At 32.1% G+C, this 19,168-nt stretch overlaps 1 protein-coding gene across 7 annotated transcripts in view; it reads left to right on the top strand.

Annotated features, from left to right (window-relative positions):
- Positions 1 to 19,168, top strand: part of LOC129940902 (very low-density lipoprotein receptor-like) — a 388,737-nt gene that overhangs the window by 223,131 nt on the left and 146,438 nt on the right. For 4 of the 7 annotated variants that reach the window (XM_056049426.1, XM_056049424.1, XM_056049428.1 and 1 more), the window contains one exon: positions 7,690 to 7,809. In XM_056049426.1, the coding sequence (XP_055905401.1) occupies positions 7,690 to 7,809 (120 nt within the window). Of the gene's footprint in view, positions 1 to 7,689; positions 7,810 to 7,900; positions 8,021 to 19,168 lie in introns of all 7 variants that reach the window. The other 3 variants (XM_056049430.1, XM_056049425.1, XM_056049429.1) reach the window with 1 other exon arrangement.

Here is a 19,168-nt window from a genome sequence, read left to right as displayed (position 1 = left end):
TGTTTTATGTTGATTTGTATATATTGTGGTTACTTGTGTCATGTCCAAGTAATATTTCTTCTATTCTTTTTATAATAAAAAAAAATGTGAAATGCTTAGCAAATTAGAAATGACGACGAGAAGGACCAAGTCGTCGTCGTTGCTCGAAGACGACAATGAACGTCAGGAGACAATAGAACGTGATGCTATCTTAAACCAAATTGTATTAGGTTAACGTGACAAGAGTTCGTCATCATTAACTATAGAGTTTTATTTTATTTTTGTTTCTAAATGGCTTCCTAGAGAGTGATGCATGGGGTGGGGGTTTTTGTTAAAAAGACCAGGGACTTAGATTCGAAGCTCTGTGACAGAATTTCATTTTTTTTTTCTTTTTCGATTTTCAGAATTGGTTTGGTAGAGAATTCCAATTTTCAGAATCGGTATAAGTAAATACTAGATACATAGGTATACCTACATAATACATATATAAGCTCAAATATACATAAACGCATAATGTTAAAAAAAAAATATTGAGTTTGTTCATGGTTCGATAAATTGGCTGTCACTCAAAAGATTGTTACAAAATTACATTTATATTGCATACCTAAATGGGTGTATTCATAGATATTTTCAAAATCAGGTTTAGTTGAATTTGTATAATTTCCTGAGAATTTAGAAAAAAAAAATCAATTTTTAAATAAAAGGGCGACTATTTCTATTTATGTATGATATTTTTTTAACTGATTTATTTATATTGCTATTTTATTAAAATGTTACAATTTTGGAAATATGTAAGTTGCCAATTATTTATTTGTCATAAGTGTAATACTTAAAGAAAGCCATATCTAGAACTGACTCATATTTATATGTGAATGTCATTTATATCAGCTATGAAAAAGAAATTGAATTTAAGTTATGGAATGTGTTCAATACTTATGTGTGTACCTACATATACTTCGATGACGCACTTATAAACGCGAGCGGCAATGGAAAGATACACACATAGACCGAATTTCAAATTTGTGAACTTGACATTTCAATCATATACGAATGGTTTGTTGACAGCAAAACAAATTAACCTACAATTTCAAAATCATTCATATTTGAGGTAAAATTCTAAATTGAGAATATGTTTTCCAAGGTATTTTGATATTGCAAATTGAGAAATGCTTTTTTTCACAGTTAGATTTCATCTATTTTTGGTACATTTTTAGGAATAAGCTTGTATTTTAAACTTCCTGTGGGAAGTTATTGTAATTTTACTGATTTGTGGAATTGAAAATGTTGGCATTCTTCGACGTTTCAAGGTCTCTAGCATCTAAAAGTTTTTTTTTAGAGAGATGTTTGTAATTGCATGTGTTCTTAAAAATTATTAGAGATATTGATTTCAAACACATTACAGCAGATCTTGAAAAAAAACTAAGGAACTTAGATTTGCTACTTTCCCATCTATTAATCGATTTCAAGGCGACGTGTGACAGCATTCGCCATATGGAAGAACTTTACAATTTAAATTTTTGGAATCCTTGTCAAACTTGTCTGTTTATTCAAAATAACGATGGAGAATGCACGCTGCTCAATTTGGGTCGGAAAAAATCCCACCGATGCATTTTATGTCAAATAAAAGTGTAGACGTTAGAAGTTGTAAAAGTTCTTTAACATCGTTCTAGAATCAACTGTGCAAAACTTAATCGTTGACACTAAGAAACAATTTTTCAAAGGTATGTCCAATTACTCGGACACGCTGATGATAATGACATGACTAGAAGCTCAAGGCGTGATTTCAGAGTTTTTGAGCATTGGAACGAAGGCGAAGAAGATTGGTTTGGTGGTCAATGAAAGCCAGACTTATTATAAGCTGTCCTCAAAAAGGACTTTGAAAAAACTTCAACATGTACAGCTATAACTTTGAGATACTTGAGGACTTGGTCTACTTAGGCACCATTATAAATTAACGGAAAATATCTCTTGCAAATCGCTGCCCCTTTGAACTTAGAAGGCAATTAAGAAGTAAAGTCCTCTCTCGAGCATCTGAAGTCATCATCTATAAGACACTCATCTTTCCAGTTCTTATGCATACATACGTGGTTTCTTCCAGAGAAATATACTTGGGGTGATTTTTGGTCCCATGTGGGTAGATGGAGAGTGGAGAAGAAGATAAACGATGAACTGTAGAGGCTGCACAGCAACACTGGCCTCTTTAAAAGAATACAAATACAACGACTTAGATTGCTGGGTCATGTAGAACAAATTGACATCAATGCTCCAGCCCGGAAGGTCTTTGAATCTTATCCCAAAGGACGGCGGCGGCGGCGTACTAGAGGAAGACTGCAACTAAAATGGCACACGTGTGTGAGATAGGACCTCAACCAACTTTGCGTGCGGAACTAGAGACAGGTAGTTAGGGACCGAGCTGGTTGGCTGGTTGAAGACACATGTTAGCTTAGGCCCCGGTCTATCCTAGACTGTAGCGCCAGTGAGCCAACTAATAAGATATACATATACTATTAGAGACTTTATTTAGAACTGTTGAGCGGGAATACTTCTATGACCGTCTTCACATTGAAGGCAGTATTGAATCTTTCAAAAGGAAAAAATGGATTTTGAAACATTCTTTATTAGTGCTCGACTCATAATAAGTCGTAGAGTCAATAAATGGTCTATCTAACACGAATTTTTCAAATCGAAAAGGTAGTTTCTATGAATAACGCGTTCACGCAAACAAACAAACAAACAAACAAGTATAGATACAAACTGCTAGTAAAATTATTGAATATATTGGTTTTCGACTCGAATATGTCAGGAACAATAAAAGGTATTGATATCAAATTTCTATCATATTATGTTGCTTTTTAGTTAATTTTTAACTTCCCATAGGAATTTATTGTAATGGGTCCGATTTGTCAAATTAAAAATTTTGACATTTCTCGACGTTTCAAGGTCCATAGAGCCGAAATAAAAGATTTTTAGAAAGATGTCTGTGCGTGCGTGTGTCCGTACGTCCGTACGTTCGCGACGTTTTTTTCGTTGTCCATAGCTCAAGAACCAGAAGATAAATCGATTTCAAATAAATTTTGTTATACAGGTAATAAGGCAGAAAGATGCAGAAAGGGCTCTCAAGAAAATTGCGTGGGTGGTTTTTTTACCATAGCAATTTAAAAAAAAGGTGAAAATTTTGGTTAACCCTAAATATCGTACGAACCAAAAACGCTAGAGACTTGAATTAAATTATATTATATATTGTAACGATATATCAAAGAAACTGAAAAAAAATATTTTACCTCCAAAATTTTACGACTGAAATATGATTTCATCTCCAAAACAATTTTGTGCAACAAAGAATAATGTTTTTAACATCTGATAAAATTTTGAGAAAAATCGAATTGACAGTTTTTTTTATAAAAAATAAAAATCTAAAAAAAACATTACTCAAAGTTGGTGAAAATTGAATATCGATTCAGATATCTTTTCAAAAAAACTTGAATTTAAGGCTTCAAACTAATTTTTTCTTATAGGAAATATTGTTTTCAACATTCTGAAAAATGTTGAGAAAAATCGAATTGACAGTTTTTTTTACAAAAAATAAAAATTAAAAAAAAAAATTAATAAAAGTTGGTAAAAAATTATTTTTGACTCAAATATCTTTTCAAAAAATTGAGATAATAGCTTTTAACTGATTTTTACGTATGAAAAATATTGTTTTCAACATTAAGACAAATTTTGAGAAAAATCGAATTGATAGTTTTTTACAAAAAAATAAAAACCTAAAAAAAAATGTATAAAAGTTGTTAAAAATTAATTTTCAACTCAAATATCTTTTCAAAAATTGTAGATATTGGCTTTAAACTACTTTAATCTTTTAAAAAAATATTGTTTACAACATTCGATAAAATTTTGAAAAAAATCGAATTGACAGATTTTTTTACAAAAAATAAAACTCTAAAAAAAACAATACTAAAACATGGCAAAAATTTACTTTCGACTCAAATAGCTTTTCAAAACTTACAAATATTGGCTTGAAACTTATTTTATTTCACAGAAAATATTGTTTTCGATATTCAGTAATTCTTATATAAAAGTCCAACAGTCCGTTTTTTCATAAAAAATAAAATCTACAAATAATAGTAGCCAAATTTGGTAAAAATTGATACGAGTACATATAGACAAACTTTTAAGCAGACAGATGGGATGGGAAGTTATCAGTGTGGGTCGTATCCCAGCCTTTTTTTAAATCGAATTGACAATTTTTTTTACAAAACATAAAAACCTTCAAAAACAACTAAAAACTAATAATTAATGTTAAAGCGTTTCTTCGTTAAGGTGCATCTTAACTTATTGTATGATTATATTTTCACAAACTTAATATACGTCTTATTTCAAATTGCACCACTTGAGCAATACCACATACTTTTATATCTTTTTCTTCTGGTGAATCCAGGCATTTTAGAGTTAGTTAACTTTTGTATCAACTTGTCACTGAGTTTAAAAATAAAATATATCTATCGACCTTCTCAAAACCTTTCGACTTCTTGTAATTTGTGTAAATTATTATGAGTTTTTGTTTAAGCCTGAAGTCGTATTGAAAACTTAATTTTAATAAATTGATTTGCAAAAGATAAATTCTTGAAAATAACCATACAACCAAAAACAAAATTCCCGAACATGAATCAAGGTAGATATAGATACATAATAAAATACAGGAGTATCTATAAAATTCTCCGAACGAAGTATAATTTATTATTCCCATAGATACCTAATGCATAATAAAGTACATAAATCTATTTTAAATATTAAAAACGAAAACCAAACGGAGCAAAAAATAAAATCAAAGTTTATACTATCGTATAGTTTTTGAATTTCAACATAATTTGGTCTTAGAAGATGAACGACAGTAAAACTTTATCAAAAACACCAAGAATTCCAACAACCACAGCAGCAGCAGAAGCCAGCAGCATCCAAAAGCATATTACTTTCATATTTCATGGTCGAAAAATAACATTATCCTTTCAATTTGATATAAGCCCTACAGAGTTAAACACACATACACACATTTCCATACACAGAAACATAAATTCAGGGTGTGTTTTCATAAAAAGTAAAGTTTAATATTCATGAATAGTGCCAGTTTCATCGCGTCAGTAAATTTATTTACGCGAACCCATAAATTATGAGATTTCAAATATAATTTTTGTATTTGTAAATATGTCTTAGGAGTTATGAACATACATATCTCCAGAATAGAGTGAATTGAGGTTAGGTATCCCATAAATACAAAATATATATCACAAGGGTTAAGTTTTCTGGTATTATGAGCCTTTTCAAAAATACAATATTAAACTATCTAGACTATAAACTTGTAGTTTGTTGTGCATATTGAAATAGTGAGACTTGAGGTTCCTCAATATATTATAGGTTTTTGAATGAATGGTTATTCGGGATTTGATTTTAAACTTTTGGTGATTTTATTTTTTTGTAATCTCATAAAATTGGGATTGATTAAATGTTTGGAGTAAATATACACCAAAAAAGAGATACAAAATAAGATACAACTTGGTTCTGAGGGAGCTTGTCTGGATGAATAGATAAGAAGATAGCATAATTGAGAAGGTACCAGTTTTATTTTGTGTTCTTAGTTCTTTAAGAGTGTGTGTTTAAAGTCAACAATTCTATAGTAAATAACTACTGTATAAGGTTTGCTTGGATTTTTGTTATTTTCGACACTTTTTACAAAAGTTTTAAAATAAATTTTACATTAGAAATGATATTGCTTATCAGAACTTGCCACAATATGGTCTTTGCACCAATTCTTCAATTTCATGTGGTTTAAATTCTCCGAAAATACACACATCATTCATTTTCTTAATAGAAGCTCAAATCTAGACAGAGTATTAACTTTTCGTAAATTTGATGCTTTTTCTGATCCAAAATAAAGAATTTCTGTGGCCTCAACCTTTTGGTCAGATAATATCCGAAGGTGTGTGTGCTAAGATTTTACTAGGTTTAACCACCAATCTCAGCTGTACACTCGAGTATCGGACATTGATGATAAAGCAAATATTACTCTTCACTTGTTTTCTACTCTGACCTTGATAAGACTGCGATTAGTGTTCTACCCTTCTATAGGGACGTCTTACCATTAGGACAGTACCAGAACTCTCAAAAGTTATTTTAGGATCTATAACTGGTCAATGATTTTCTTCCTCGACAGTTAAGTTGACTCTAGTGCAATTCTTTTATGAATGAGCACTTTCAACCGGAACAGGGTTAAAAGTATCAGATCTAATTAAAACAGTTGGTTTAATTCGAGCTGCAAATAGGTTATTAGGGTTAAAGAAGTAAATTTCGGTTGTTTTAAAGCAAACCCAATTGAGGAAATCCGAACAAAATTCAAGCAAGCCTGCAACGTCCATATTCGAATTACCAGACTGATACTTGACTAAAACTTGGGGCGAAAAATACTTTGTAAAAAAACGGTTCCAAATCTTGCTATAAATTGTACTCCTTAAGCTTTATTGAGGAAGATAATTTGTTTACTTGGTAAACCTGATAGTGTTATGACTCCCCTACTTTTTGAACAAGTTAAAGATTCTATGATACCAATATTTTTTCAAGCTCGTACTATGGCAAAAGGTCTTAACATTTACAAATCCTCTCGCCCCAAAAGAATTCCCCTACTGTTCGGAAGTCGTATTTTTATAAGCTGGGAAAACCACTTCTTAAGATTTTGTAAAATCGTTCTCTTTAGGTCTTCTTAAAAGCGAATCTATTTCGCCCCTTCTTTCCAATGACAGAAAACGCTGAATTTTTATCAGCTTTACAAACATCTCGTAGATCAAAGGCTTCCTAATGACTGGCAGTAAGACTTTTGTGGCTATAGGTCCACTGGTGACCTGATAGTTTATCTCACCGAACTTTGAAATAAATCTTTTACCGTTTTGGTGAAAGTGAGATTGTTGCCTTGATATTTCAAATTCATTTGGCATCAGGCTGAAAATGCGTGCTGAAATTACCTTTAAGACCGTCGAGTACGAATATCATTGGATAGATTCAGCTCTTTAAACCACAAAATAAATGCTGGTGTATCCCAAGGCTCTGCTATGTCTCCAACCCTCTTTCGTATTTTTATTAACAGTTTTTTGTCTGCATCTTCTAATCTAATTGTTTGCTGAAGATAGTACTTCCAGCTTTTTATTTTCCATTCAGAATCACATCCCTCTTCTTCTGATGTGGAATCGCATCGACAGAATAAGTTTGAATAAGCACTCGTACGAGTGCAATTTAGTGCTTTGAAAACATAACGTTTGGCATCGTCAATGTGTGGCACTCGGTTCAATGAAATTGAAAATTTCAATATACTCGATATGTGCCTCAGCAACCACATTTTTAAGAACAAACTTGCTCATGTTCAATCCTCTTGGACAACATAAAAGAGTTTTGAAAATTTAAATAAGCAGTTGCATTCCACTTCCTTAATACTCGCACTTCTAGGAATGCTCATCAGTTTACCCTACACCCAACTTTGGCCTTAGTGTGAAGTACCGAGATTTGGTCTTTAGCCGTCCTGAATGTGGCATTTCTTACCATGCTCTATCTTTCGTTGTCATAGCAATGTTAAAGAATTTATAATGAATAAATCTGGCATAGAAAATGTTTTTTTTTTTTAAATCCTTTGACTTTCTAATTAAAATGATTTTCTTCTTCTATTTTCAGATCAAACTTGTGGTGTTGATCAGTTTAGATGTAAAAATGGTAATTGTATACCAAAAAAATGGAGATGTGATCAAGAAAAAGATTGCAGTGATGGATCTGATGAGGATGCTGATTTTTGCAGTAAGTTACATTTTTTTTTCTCTTGTTTTAAAAGATATTTATATTTGATTTAATGATATTAATTTTTTCCAATAAATTTCAATTTTTTAAGATATGACTTGTATAGAACATGAGGAATTTTTATGTAAAAAAGATCATCATTGCATTCCAAAAAATTGGTTATGCGATCATGAATCTGATTGTTCAGATAATAGCGATGAAGTTAATTGTGGTAAGAAAAATATAATGTTAATTTTTGGTAAAATCATCAGTTTTTTTTTTTGGGTTTTTGTTCTTCTTACTAAAAATAATATTTGATATCTAATAACTTATAATAAGTTTGGGCATTTTTACTAACAATTCATTTAAAACATAATTATTTCATAAGCGCGATTCCTATTTCCTTGTATATCCATTGAATAAGTTATAAATACTTTAGTTAAGAACTTTGAGGTGTTGTCTTAGCGTTTAAAATAATAAATCTATATTTTACTTTTATTGAAGCCCAATGACATTTTTGGCGCCTATTGCAATTATGTCACACTGAACTTTTTCTTTCTTGGAAATAATTTATGATTATTATGTACATTTTTAGACTTGACAATGAAAATTAAGACTTTAAGTCATTATTTTAGTAAGTTAAAAAGATTATAGCAGTCTGCAGCGAAGAACTGCTAAAAAACAGAAGAACTGCTAAAAAACAGATTCATATTCCAGAATAATGTAAAACAAATTTGTATACAAATTAGTGAGATTTAGACAAGAACTAAATTAACTAAATAAAATTGACAATTTTAATGAATATCTGTTTATCAGAAATAATTAATAATTAATTTCTTTTTATTTTTGTCTATTTTGTAAATTGGAGCTGAATGAAAAAAGAACTTAAAAAAATGAGTTAGTTCGTAGATTATGATCTAACTATGTGTAGATTTTAGCGTTCAACAGATGGCGCTATATTTTTAAAATAGTGTCATAGTGCTTTGCTTTGTGGGAAGCTACTCTAGAAACACACCCATCGAACGTCAAGGAGGTATAAAACGTACCAACTGAAGTCTAAAGATGAAAAATTCGGAACATATATTTCCATACTCGAATAAAAGTCAAATCTCCATCAAATACAAATTGACAGGTGACAATCCTACAAATTTTTCACACTTGTGTAGCAAATCTGAATTTCAAAAAATATTGACAGGTGATAAGTTTGTCAGAAAAACACAATGACAAAGTTTTCATGACAATTTTGTCTCATATACTGATTTGTCGTTGTATAAGCTAGAAATGTGTTGTGGTCGAAAAACGATGAAATATGGAACACCACTTTTGCAATTTGTTTAATTTTTTTATCGTTTCTCGACCAATTTTTTAAATGTTATATTTAAAAATGTCATTGTTTCGAAAAAGATGTTGTATTATTAAAAAGTAAACTGCACACAACTTTATAAATATTAGCGGTTTTAAATTAATAACATTCTCGAAATTAATGTTTTGAAATTTTTTCTTTTAATTGAAATGCAAATAAAAATTCGGAATCATTAGTAATTCTTTGTTTAAAATTACGTGTTACACGGAGACCCACATAGGAACCGTCATCACATCCACTCAAAAATATGTCGTTTAGTATTTAAGGTATTTCCACTGTCAAACACTTGATCGTAACTGAGTTTTCTGTTCAATTTAATACTGACATTTTTATATAAATTGTTTAAAAATTCTTGACAATTCACTGTCTTGAAATGTTCTTTATAAAATGAAAAGACGACAATTATCGGGTATTTTTCTACAATTCTACAAAATTAGTATTTATGGAGAAGATTTTGTCAATTGTCAAGTTGAAAGTTTACGAATTGACACCTGTCACATAATGCAATTGTCAATATTTATGAAATAGGCTCAATGATGTCACGTTATTTGTTAATTATGTCCATATATAAATTTCTGCTCTACTAAAGATGGCTTTCGAAAGATTGAGATTGCTGTTTTGCATTATCCAAAATGTCTTGCAATCAATTAACACAGTCCGATTTTTAACACACTGTCAACAAAAAAATCAGAAATATTGCACAAGATTTCAAATAAACGTCACGAAAGTAATCGACGGGTCGTTACTGGTTTTGTTGACTATTTTAAATTAATCAAATTTTTCGTAGACTAATTTAATATTTAACATCAACATTTTAAAATTTTAACCAAATTTGTCTGTACAATTCAATCAATTACCGGTGCTTCGTATTTCTATTTGACACTCTTTATGACTTTAAGATTTAACTCAAATCCATTTTAAGCGACATCAATTGATCAAAAAGTTAAATATTTTTTCAAGAATTTCTATGCATAAATCGGGTTTTCCAGTAGGGAGTTGACAACTTTGAATTTAATTTGTAAACACATCCTTTCACTTATCATCAAACTGTCACTGTCAATTAAATCAGTAATCTCAACATTTTCATCACATACGAAGAACGTCTACAAATTATACTAATTTTCTACAGAAATTCGTAATCAGTTACAATTTTAAGAGCGTATTTTCTTAAGTGGCAAAGTTCATTTTTGGCGAATACTATCGTCAATAAGCAAAATATGCGTTTTTGAACGAGTAAAAGCCACTATGGCTTTAAAAATCAGTATTTCTATTCCGGCGCTATTAGCTCATATTTTTTCGTTGACGATAACGTTCGTCACGTTACTCTGAATGCCCAGCGTTATCATGCCACGATTATTGAATATTTTTGGTCGGAATTAGAAGATATGGGCATGACATGTGGTTTCAAGAGGATGGTACTGCAACACTTCTAAAATATTTTTTTAGCTAGCTCAAGTCAAGTCGATGAGATCGAAGAGCTCAGAGTAAACATTGAAAACGAAATAGCAGCTGTTTCAATCGAAATGTGTGGCTGAATCACAGAAAATAGGGTCCACCAAATCGACAAACATCCCCGCAGTTTCATACGAAAATTGATTTAACTTCAATCGGATAATAAAGTTTTTTGGATCATCTTAAATGGTTTGCTTTTTATTTTAAAGAAAAGTTGTCTAGTCCTCATTGGAAAACCTTTTTTCTTACAAAAAAAAACTACTTGAAAGAAGAAACAAGAAGTTTCCCTTTTCTCAATAAACTGTCAATTTTTATAATACTGACATGTAACGTCAGAGACAGCATATTTCCAAATCTTCTAGGAAAACATGTCTAAATCTTTTAATATCTCATGTACCATAGCTCGTGAAACTTCTATAGAAGTGCAATTAAATAAAAGGAATGCTCTTAGCACTGCAACACAGCTAGATCAATAAAATTGTCATCTTAAATCTTAAAACACATTTTAATTCCAATAAAAAGCAATTATCACCTTCTTTTCCATTATCTACTATCCAACCCATACTTAATTAAAACAATTTAACTAACTTTATTTTAATCTATTCAATTGTAGCTTAAAAAGTGTGTGTTTTATGTGTTTTCTTTAAATTTAAACTCCTTTTTCTATACAATAAAAAAGGTATCGGTTGTAATCCTTTAAATTTTATTGAAAATCAAAAATTTTCGGATGCTTGATTTCAATTTAAATTTTATCATACACATAATAGGTTTGACATCAAAAGACTTTTATTATTAATAAAATAAAAAAAATAATATATACATTATACATTGATACCTTGTAGGTAGGTAGAGTATCTTTTCTATAGTGATACCTTCTATCTACGAGTATCTATTTAGATATGGTAGGTTAGATAGGTAAATATATCGCCTGTAAAATGTTTAAATTTTACAAGAATTGCCTTCCAATAGAATTGAAAATTTACTCAAGTAAATCTAATTGAAGAATCTAACATAAAGTTTTAGTATATGTAGTTTTTTTTTTAATTTCTTTTGGTATAGACAGACATCGTAATACATTTATACACTCTGATCAACAAGGTTAGGTACAGAAGTTTTAAAATTTTAATTTTTTCAATATTTACCAACAAATTGCTTACTTACTTACTTACTTAAGGTGGCGCTACAGTCCAGGGCACATGACCTAGCCATCTAAGCTGTTGGACTTTAATTATGCTAAGTAGGTCAGTGTCGCTGTACAGCCCGTACAGTTCGTCGTTATATCTTCTCCTTCATTCTACATCTAATTGAGTGGATGAATTTAATCATACCCTTAACGAACTAGATAACATTATGTACTTTTCTACTGGACTGAGTCGTCATCTTCGTCTACTAGGCCGCCCATTGGGATTGGATTCAAACTTGCTTTACATAACCCAGCTATCGTTGCTAGTAGTTGGACTTTTCCACTCTTCATTTATGCAGACGAGACCAAAGAAGAATTCTTTTGACGACAACATTCTAAGTCATTCATCATCATTTTGGCACCATGACTTTAGTACTTTTAAGACGACTTTACCACTCAATTGTATTCTAATTACAAATAAACAGCGATTTGCAACACTTATTCCCCGAATGATTTCGGAGCTAGTGTCGTTATCTGAATTAAAGCGGTGCCTAAATTCAGATAGATACAGGATAAAGTCCTGAAGTACCTAAGGTTATTGTAGCTGTCCATGATGACTTTTTGTCCCAAGACGTCATCGTTAAATGTCTTTTCTTGATGCCAGCATATACTTGGTCTTGCCCCCATTGACGACTAAACTCAATTCTCCGATTTCGTCATAATGCTCAAATAAGCGCCACTGACATCACGCTTTTATCTTCCAAATATGTCAATATCATTGGCGTATCTGAGTAATTGGTCAGACCTATGGAAGATTGTCCCTATAGTGTTGACGATTGAGTTTTGCACTATTATTTCCAGAACTGTGTTTAAGAAGTTGCATCAAAAGTGCACCGATTTGTCTAAAACCTTTTTTGACATCAAAAGCATTGGTAAGAACAGCGTGCATCTACATCGCGATTCTGCAAAAACGACAGGGATACCGAAAATTGGCATTGCTCTTTTAAGCTCTTCACTATAGATTCTATCATACAAGGACTCGAAATCAATGAAATGATGGTAGAAATCGATTTTTTTTAAGATCTGTCTTATTCTGAATATTTCGGCAATTCTTATTGAGGCCTAAAGCCACACTGACATAGACCTATCGCAGGTTCCTGTAAACGGCCTCAGACGCTCACATAATTCAGTAGAAATCATCTTATGTTCGATATTCAAGAGACTGTAGTTGCCATCAGTTTAGAGAGTCTCCTTTCTTAAAGATTGCCGTGAGCTCCAGCAACATTGTTGAACTTCAGATTAGTTATATGAAGCTATCTTTATTTCGTTGAAGTCGGGTTTTATCGTTCTGCATCGCTTAAGCTGCAACAGAATTCGATTTGTCATCGCCGTTATGGAGTTTGAAGAAGTGATTTTCATATTATTAGCATAGACTGCGTTTCTACTACAATGTCCTCCTGTTCGCCTTTACAAGCTTTAGTGTGCAGCTGTGATCCATGAGATGTATTTTTTTACCTTTGGATAACATTTCTTATTGTGACAACAATCTTTCATCTTGATTGGAAGCTGATCCCTTTTTGTCTTTCTGAGGAGCCCATAACTCCATTTCTTCGATTCATAGAACTTGATACTTCTGTTCAGTGCCCTATTGCATGTCAAACCTGGGGTCTTGTTGTAGTCGGCGGGTAAACCTTAGCACTCCAAGTCGACATCTGTCATGGCTTTCAGGCGATATTGCCACTAGGTTTCAATACTTGACTGCATATGGCTTCTCAAGAGATTGTTAGAAATTTGATCGGAAAATGACATGTCAATCTATTGCGATTGTAGCTATCCTACGTCGGATCTTCTCTCAGTACCTCATTGTTTTGGCTTCAGGTGGTATACCAGAAGCCGTACCTCTACTTCAACGGAATATACATACATCCAACACAATTATCAAAGCTTTTGTCAATCAATTTCTAAGATTTAAAATGTCGCTGTCATTAATCAAGGGATTTAGTGTGTAATTGAGAGTTTATACTGAAAACACAGCATCTCTCTCTAGTTTAATTAAATCCTCTTCATACAACCCATCAATATATTAATACTAATTCCCCTAGTGTAGTGATGCATGCTCTCCTTAAAGACATTTTGTGGAATTTTCCTACTATCATAGTCGTAGGTATTATAGGTAGGTTAGGTAGACGAGGCTATACCTACCTAACCATGCACACATAAATGTCTATGTGATGTTGCTGTTTTTGAATACCCTAAAGATGTGGGTGTTGTATATATAATAGTTGTTGAAATAAGGAAAAAAGGGTTTTATGAAGCTCTCTACATATGACTGTCGGTATACCTATGTTAAGGACCAGAATTGAAATGTTTTCAAAATTATACGCACACACACAACATAACACCATGCTACTTGCCAAGATACTTTTATACTGACTGAGATCTAAACATCAATTGCATACCCCAAAAGTCATTAAGACGATTTCGGGTGAAGTTTTTGGTTGGGGGGTTGAATATTTGGGATGAGGTGTAAAATATGGGTACGTGTGTAAAGAGGAATAATTGTGGGCTGATGATGTCTCCGTTTTGTTGTGGTGATGTGTTTTGACAACGAATTTACTTAATAAATACTTTATGGAAAATTTTTGGCAATACCTATGTTATGTTTATTGAAAATTGGGACCTTTGATAGGCTTGTTTTGTACGTTAATACGAGAACATACATACAAATATATCTTTTCTTATTTTTGATCTTGGAAATACATAATCAGAATCACAAAGGATGAAAAGGAAAATTGTTTGCCATATCATTTTTCATATTTAGTCTAATAAATCCATCTTCTTCTTCGGGGATTATCTTTTAGCTTTTCTTCATCAATATAATATGTAATTTGTATGTATGTATACGTATATGACGTATTTATGCGTAAGGATATGGATAGAAGATTAAAACAAATCGTAACTTTTTCGTCTTTAAAAGAGCTTGAAAATTCGAAAAAGAGATTATTAAATTTCATCAATTTTAAGATTGAATGACACATATTACATATTATATACGTACATACGTTTGTATACATTAAGTTGGTATGTTCCCTAAGAGATGTCCTTGTTTTAAAAGTTTTTTTTTTAATATCTTGTTGTTGCCTATAAAGCAGCCTACTTTTATATTACCAAGTCAATAGCCTTTTTTTAAAAACATAGGTGGGTGGGTAGTGGGAAGGTTAATATATATTATATTATAGAAGCATTTTATATTTTAAGTTGGTTGTGTTTTGTAGTGTTGTGTTGTAAAATAAACATTATAAGCTAACGGTTATTAAGTGAAAGGAGGTTTTGAAATTTCATTATATCACAGTTGACATAGGACGTAATGATGCGGAAACATTAAAGGAACAAGTGAACAACATAGCTAGATGGCAATCATCTATAGCAAAAATGGTGGATTTATGTTTCAGTTGACATTTGATAGTTGAGGAAGGCGCCATATTTCAAGGGGCTCTCAAAATCTTAAAACTTTTACTTCATTCTCTACTTTTTTGTGTCAAGATACCAACTTTTAATATGTGATTCTTCTCAATTTCTTACACTGTTTTGTAAAGGGTTTTTCAATGAAAAGGGTTTTTCAAACTTTGAAGTTTTTTTTTAATAAGACGCAAACTATTTGATACATTTCAAAAGCTTTATCAGCGGCTTAAAGAACAATCAAAACGGAGCTCGACTCCGTCCATATGAACACCACACGGTCACGGTTGCATAGGTCGATTCTGGAACTCATTTTCGAAGGATCGGCCACACAAATCGGCGGAAATATCAGCAATTACGTGTTTAATGTTAACTCTGGATACTTTGGATGATGTGACGTCGCGGTTGGTCTAGAAGGGTTAAATCGAAAGAACGGCTGTCCCGTTTCTTGAAACAAAACGTTTATCAAACTTCCTCTTCAAGAAATCTATGTTAAGGCATCATTCTGTTTAAACCGCATGTCTTTCAAGTCAAAAACTTCTTATTTGGGGCAATTATAATGTTTACTCATGGAGCTTGATCATTCACAATAACTGACGAACTATACGGCCCAAAAACTCTACTAACCTGCATAACTAATATTTTTCGTATAACGCCAAATAACGTAAATTTTGATTACTGACGAAATTGTTAAACCAAAAATTAGTTTCATCACTTAAAAAAGACGCTCGTAAATTCCGGTAAATTTCAGTAGAATATTTTTGGTTTAAAAAGCCATTGTGGATCATAATGAAAGTATTGAGTTTAATGAATGAATTGACAGTTCAATGAATAGTGAAAGGGTGCGTTCACAAATAAAATTTAAAGTTGTTAGTTAATATTGAATTCCCGATGTATACAAAAATATTTCTCATACGCCTAAGTGTATCGTTAGTGTTTGTTTGTTTGTTTGTTTTTTTGAGTCATATAAGATCAAAGTTCTATATGATGTGAGATTCTAGAATGTCCTTTGGACCTACTGTGCATATTAAACCACTTTAAACATTTGGATTCAAGACTATGCAGAATTCTAATAACATTAATCTTCTATAAAATGATATTAATTTATTTCATTAACATTTTCCGAGATTGTAAGCCGTTAAAATTATCCTTTTCTCTTCGCTAAAACCGTTTTTTTAACATCACCTTGTCTAAAGCCTTTTTTGATGTCGAAAAGTTAGGTAAAGTTTTTTACGCAACATTTTTCGAGCAGCGTAAAATCTACCTCCAAAAACGGACGAGTTTTGCAGAAAAGCCAAAACTAGACATGTCTTAGTACATTTCGGCGTTGAAATTAATGATGGTGGGTGTCGATTTGATGTTCTTGGATAATTCCAGGATCTGTTGTTATGTGAATTTTTGATCGACTATGGACTTTTCTGATCTTAGGCTACAGTGATAAGGACCCAACAGGTTATTGAAAATGGGCCTTAGACGTTTAAATATTACGGCAGAGAAGATTCTGTTGGTTTGCTTCTATAGTTGGTGAAGTTTAAAGGTTTCGTTAGAATTTTTGGATCATATTTTGAAGGTAAATTGGTGAATGCTTCTAACCGAATTTTCTCCAGTTGGTTTGGACTTTAAACCATCTACATACCTTAGCGGCTTTGTTAGACTTCCTCTTAGATTTGAAAAACTTTACTTCGTCAAAGTCGTGGAGACTGGATTGTTGACTTATGGTTATACAGTCTGCAGAAGTGCTTCTTCTGTTTTGTCAGAATTGACTGCGGTTCTACTATGGAGTTTTCACTTTTGTCTTTGTAGCCCTTGGTTCAAGATTAATGCACCTGTGACATTGGTGTTTCACTTGCTCGTTGAACTTATCATCTCAATATCTCAAAATCAATATCTTTGACTGAACTCATCTCTTGGTCTCTCTTTTTCAGTTTAAGAAGGCAGTGTTGTTCTTTCCTTTTCTGCTCGTGGTGCTCATGAACAGCTCTTATTCATCAATGCTACATTTTTGAAGCTCAACATATTTAATATCTTCTTTAAACAAGGGATCTTAAGAATATCACATTATTCATTGAGTCTGTATTTTACAATACAGACTCTGCTTTGATGTTTTCCATCATCAGTATTTATAAGTCTGATTAAAATCTTCAATAATGTTTTTCAAATTCCAGTGCTCGACCAATTCACATTTAAGAAAAGATGCCATTTTAAGTACACATTTCAAAAATAGAGGCATACTTCTCTAATTATTTGCTCAAACAATATTCCACATACGCCACAGTACCCCTTCACAAAGAAAAATGTAAAATTTCGATTCTCTTTGAAAAAAAATTCACAGTAATAAATTTGAAAACTTTTCTCATAATCAGAGCCTTACCCTTACCGATCCACACCTGCAATAGGTTCATCCCTAGTTGGCGGCGGTGGTGGTTTTGATTGGAGAAGAAAGTGAAAGTTTCATCATACTTCAAATGGTTCACCCATCAGGATGAAAATGTTCATTATTATACAACCTAATTCAATTTGATATAAATATCTACAAGCATACCTAAACAAAGGAAAATTTTCACAAGCTTTTAAACGTTTATTATTCATCACATTACATGAAGACAACCTGTGTATAGTGTTAGTTCATCTATTTATAATGTTTGCTTTGGCACTTAAAGATTTCAAAACACACCTCTCGAGCTATAGGTACAGGTTACATACCTTTGAGTAAAAATCAGTGTTCTGCGATAACTAATTCGATCTAATGATGTGTATAGTAAATAAATTAAATAATTTACATAACATTAAAATCAGTTTTGGAAACAGATGTCATGTTTGATATCAGTTTTCGAAGTTAATGTATGCCATTCAGTTTTATTTCATTAAACACTTCTAACGATGTAAATTGCAGAAGAAAAATTACAACAATAATGTGAATCTTATAGAAAATTGAATTGACAAACAAATATAGTTTTCTGAAGATAACATTTGATAAGGATATTAAACGAACTTTAAGGTTTGAGGCCATAGAGTTAATTTTGTCACGTTGCAAATTATTTTGTTCAACACAAACAATTTTATTTGAAAACATAAAATAAGATCATTTAAATATTAGAACAAATATGCTTGCTTTCATAATAATAGTTATTAAATATCTTGAGCTACATAGGTAGATAGAAATGGCGATCTCAAGGCAACCTAGCTTGAGATCCAATAAGCGCTGTAGTGCGCCGTTTTGATACCAAAAACTCGTTTGACCTGCGACAGAAAGGGAAAGATTTAAAGAGAAGCTTCATAGCGATTAAGTTAGAGCCATTTTGTCGCATTGAGAAAAAAGATTGGGTCTCTAATCTTTGTCTCAGATAGCTCATCAAGTTCGTGAAAGAATGCTTTTCCAAAGTATTTCATTCTAGTGTTTGCCAAAGCAGGACATTTGTAGAGGAAATGGATTATCGTTTCACTTTCTCTTTGGTCACTACAACTACGGCAAAAGGTTTTGTAAGAGATACTCAACTTCTCTGTCCGGTACAAACGGCAACAATCGTGGCTATGTCTTGCCTTGGCCTGCATAGAAGATCGTTTGTACGGGTTTTATTATAGGTGGACCATATCTTCCTAGTTTTAATGCAGTTGGGTAAATTTCTCCATCTTCGGTTTGATTCAGTTTGAAAGATAGAAAAGATTTTACCCTTCATAGCACCGATCCTCATCAGCCCGTTCATTTACCACGATATCACTATGGCCGGGAACCCAGATCAGGGTGCCACCGAGGTTAATATTCAGGCTCGCAAGCTCATCGCGACATTGCTGGACCAATTTAGATGAGGATGTGGCCGAGTTAATGGCTTTGACAGCTGCCTGACTGTCTGTAAAGGTAGCCGCATTTCGATTTTGGTTTGGGCTTTGTTTAAGTATCTTACATGTCTCCCTTATTGCCAGCAGTTCAGCCTGAAAAACGCTAGCAAAGTCAGAAAGCCTAAAGGATTTAGCTACATTTAGCA

Source organism: Eupeodes corollae, chromosome 1, assembly GCF_945859685.1.
Source record: "Eupeodes corollae chromosome 1, idEupCoro1.1, whole genome shotgun sequence".
Classification (NCBI taxonomy): Eukaryota; Metazoa; Arthropoda; class Insecta; order Diptera; family Syrphidae; genus Eupeodes; species Eupeodes corollae.
The sequence above is the reverse complement of the archived record's forward strand: the minus strand, read 5'-3'. Positions and strand labels throughout refer to the sequence as shown.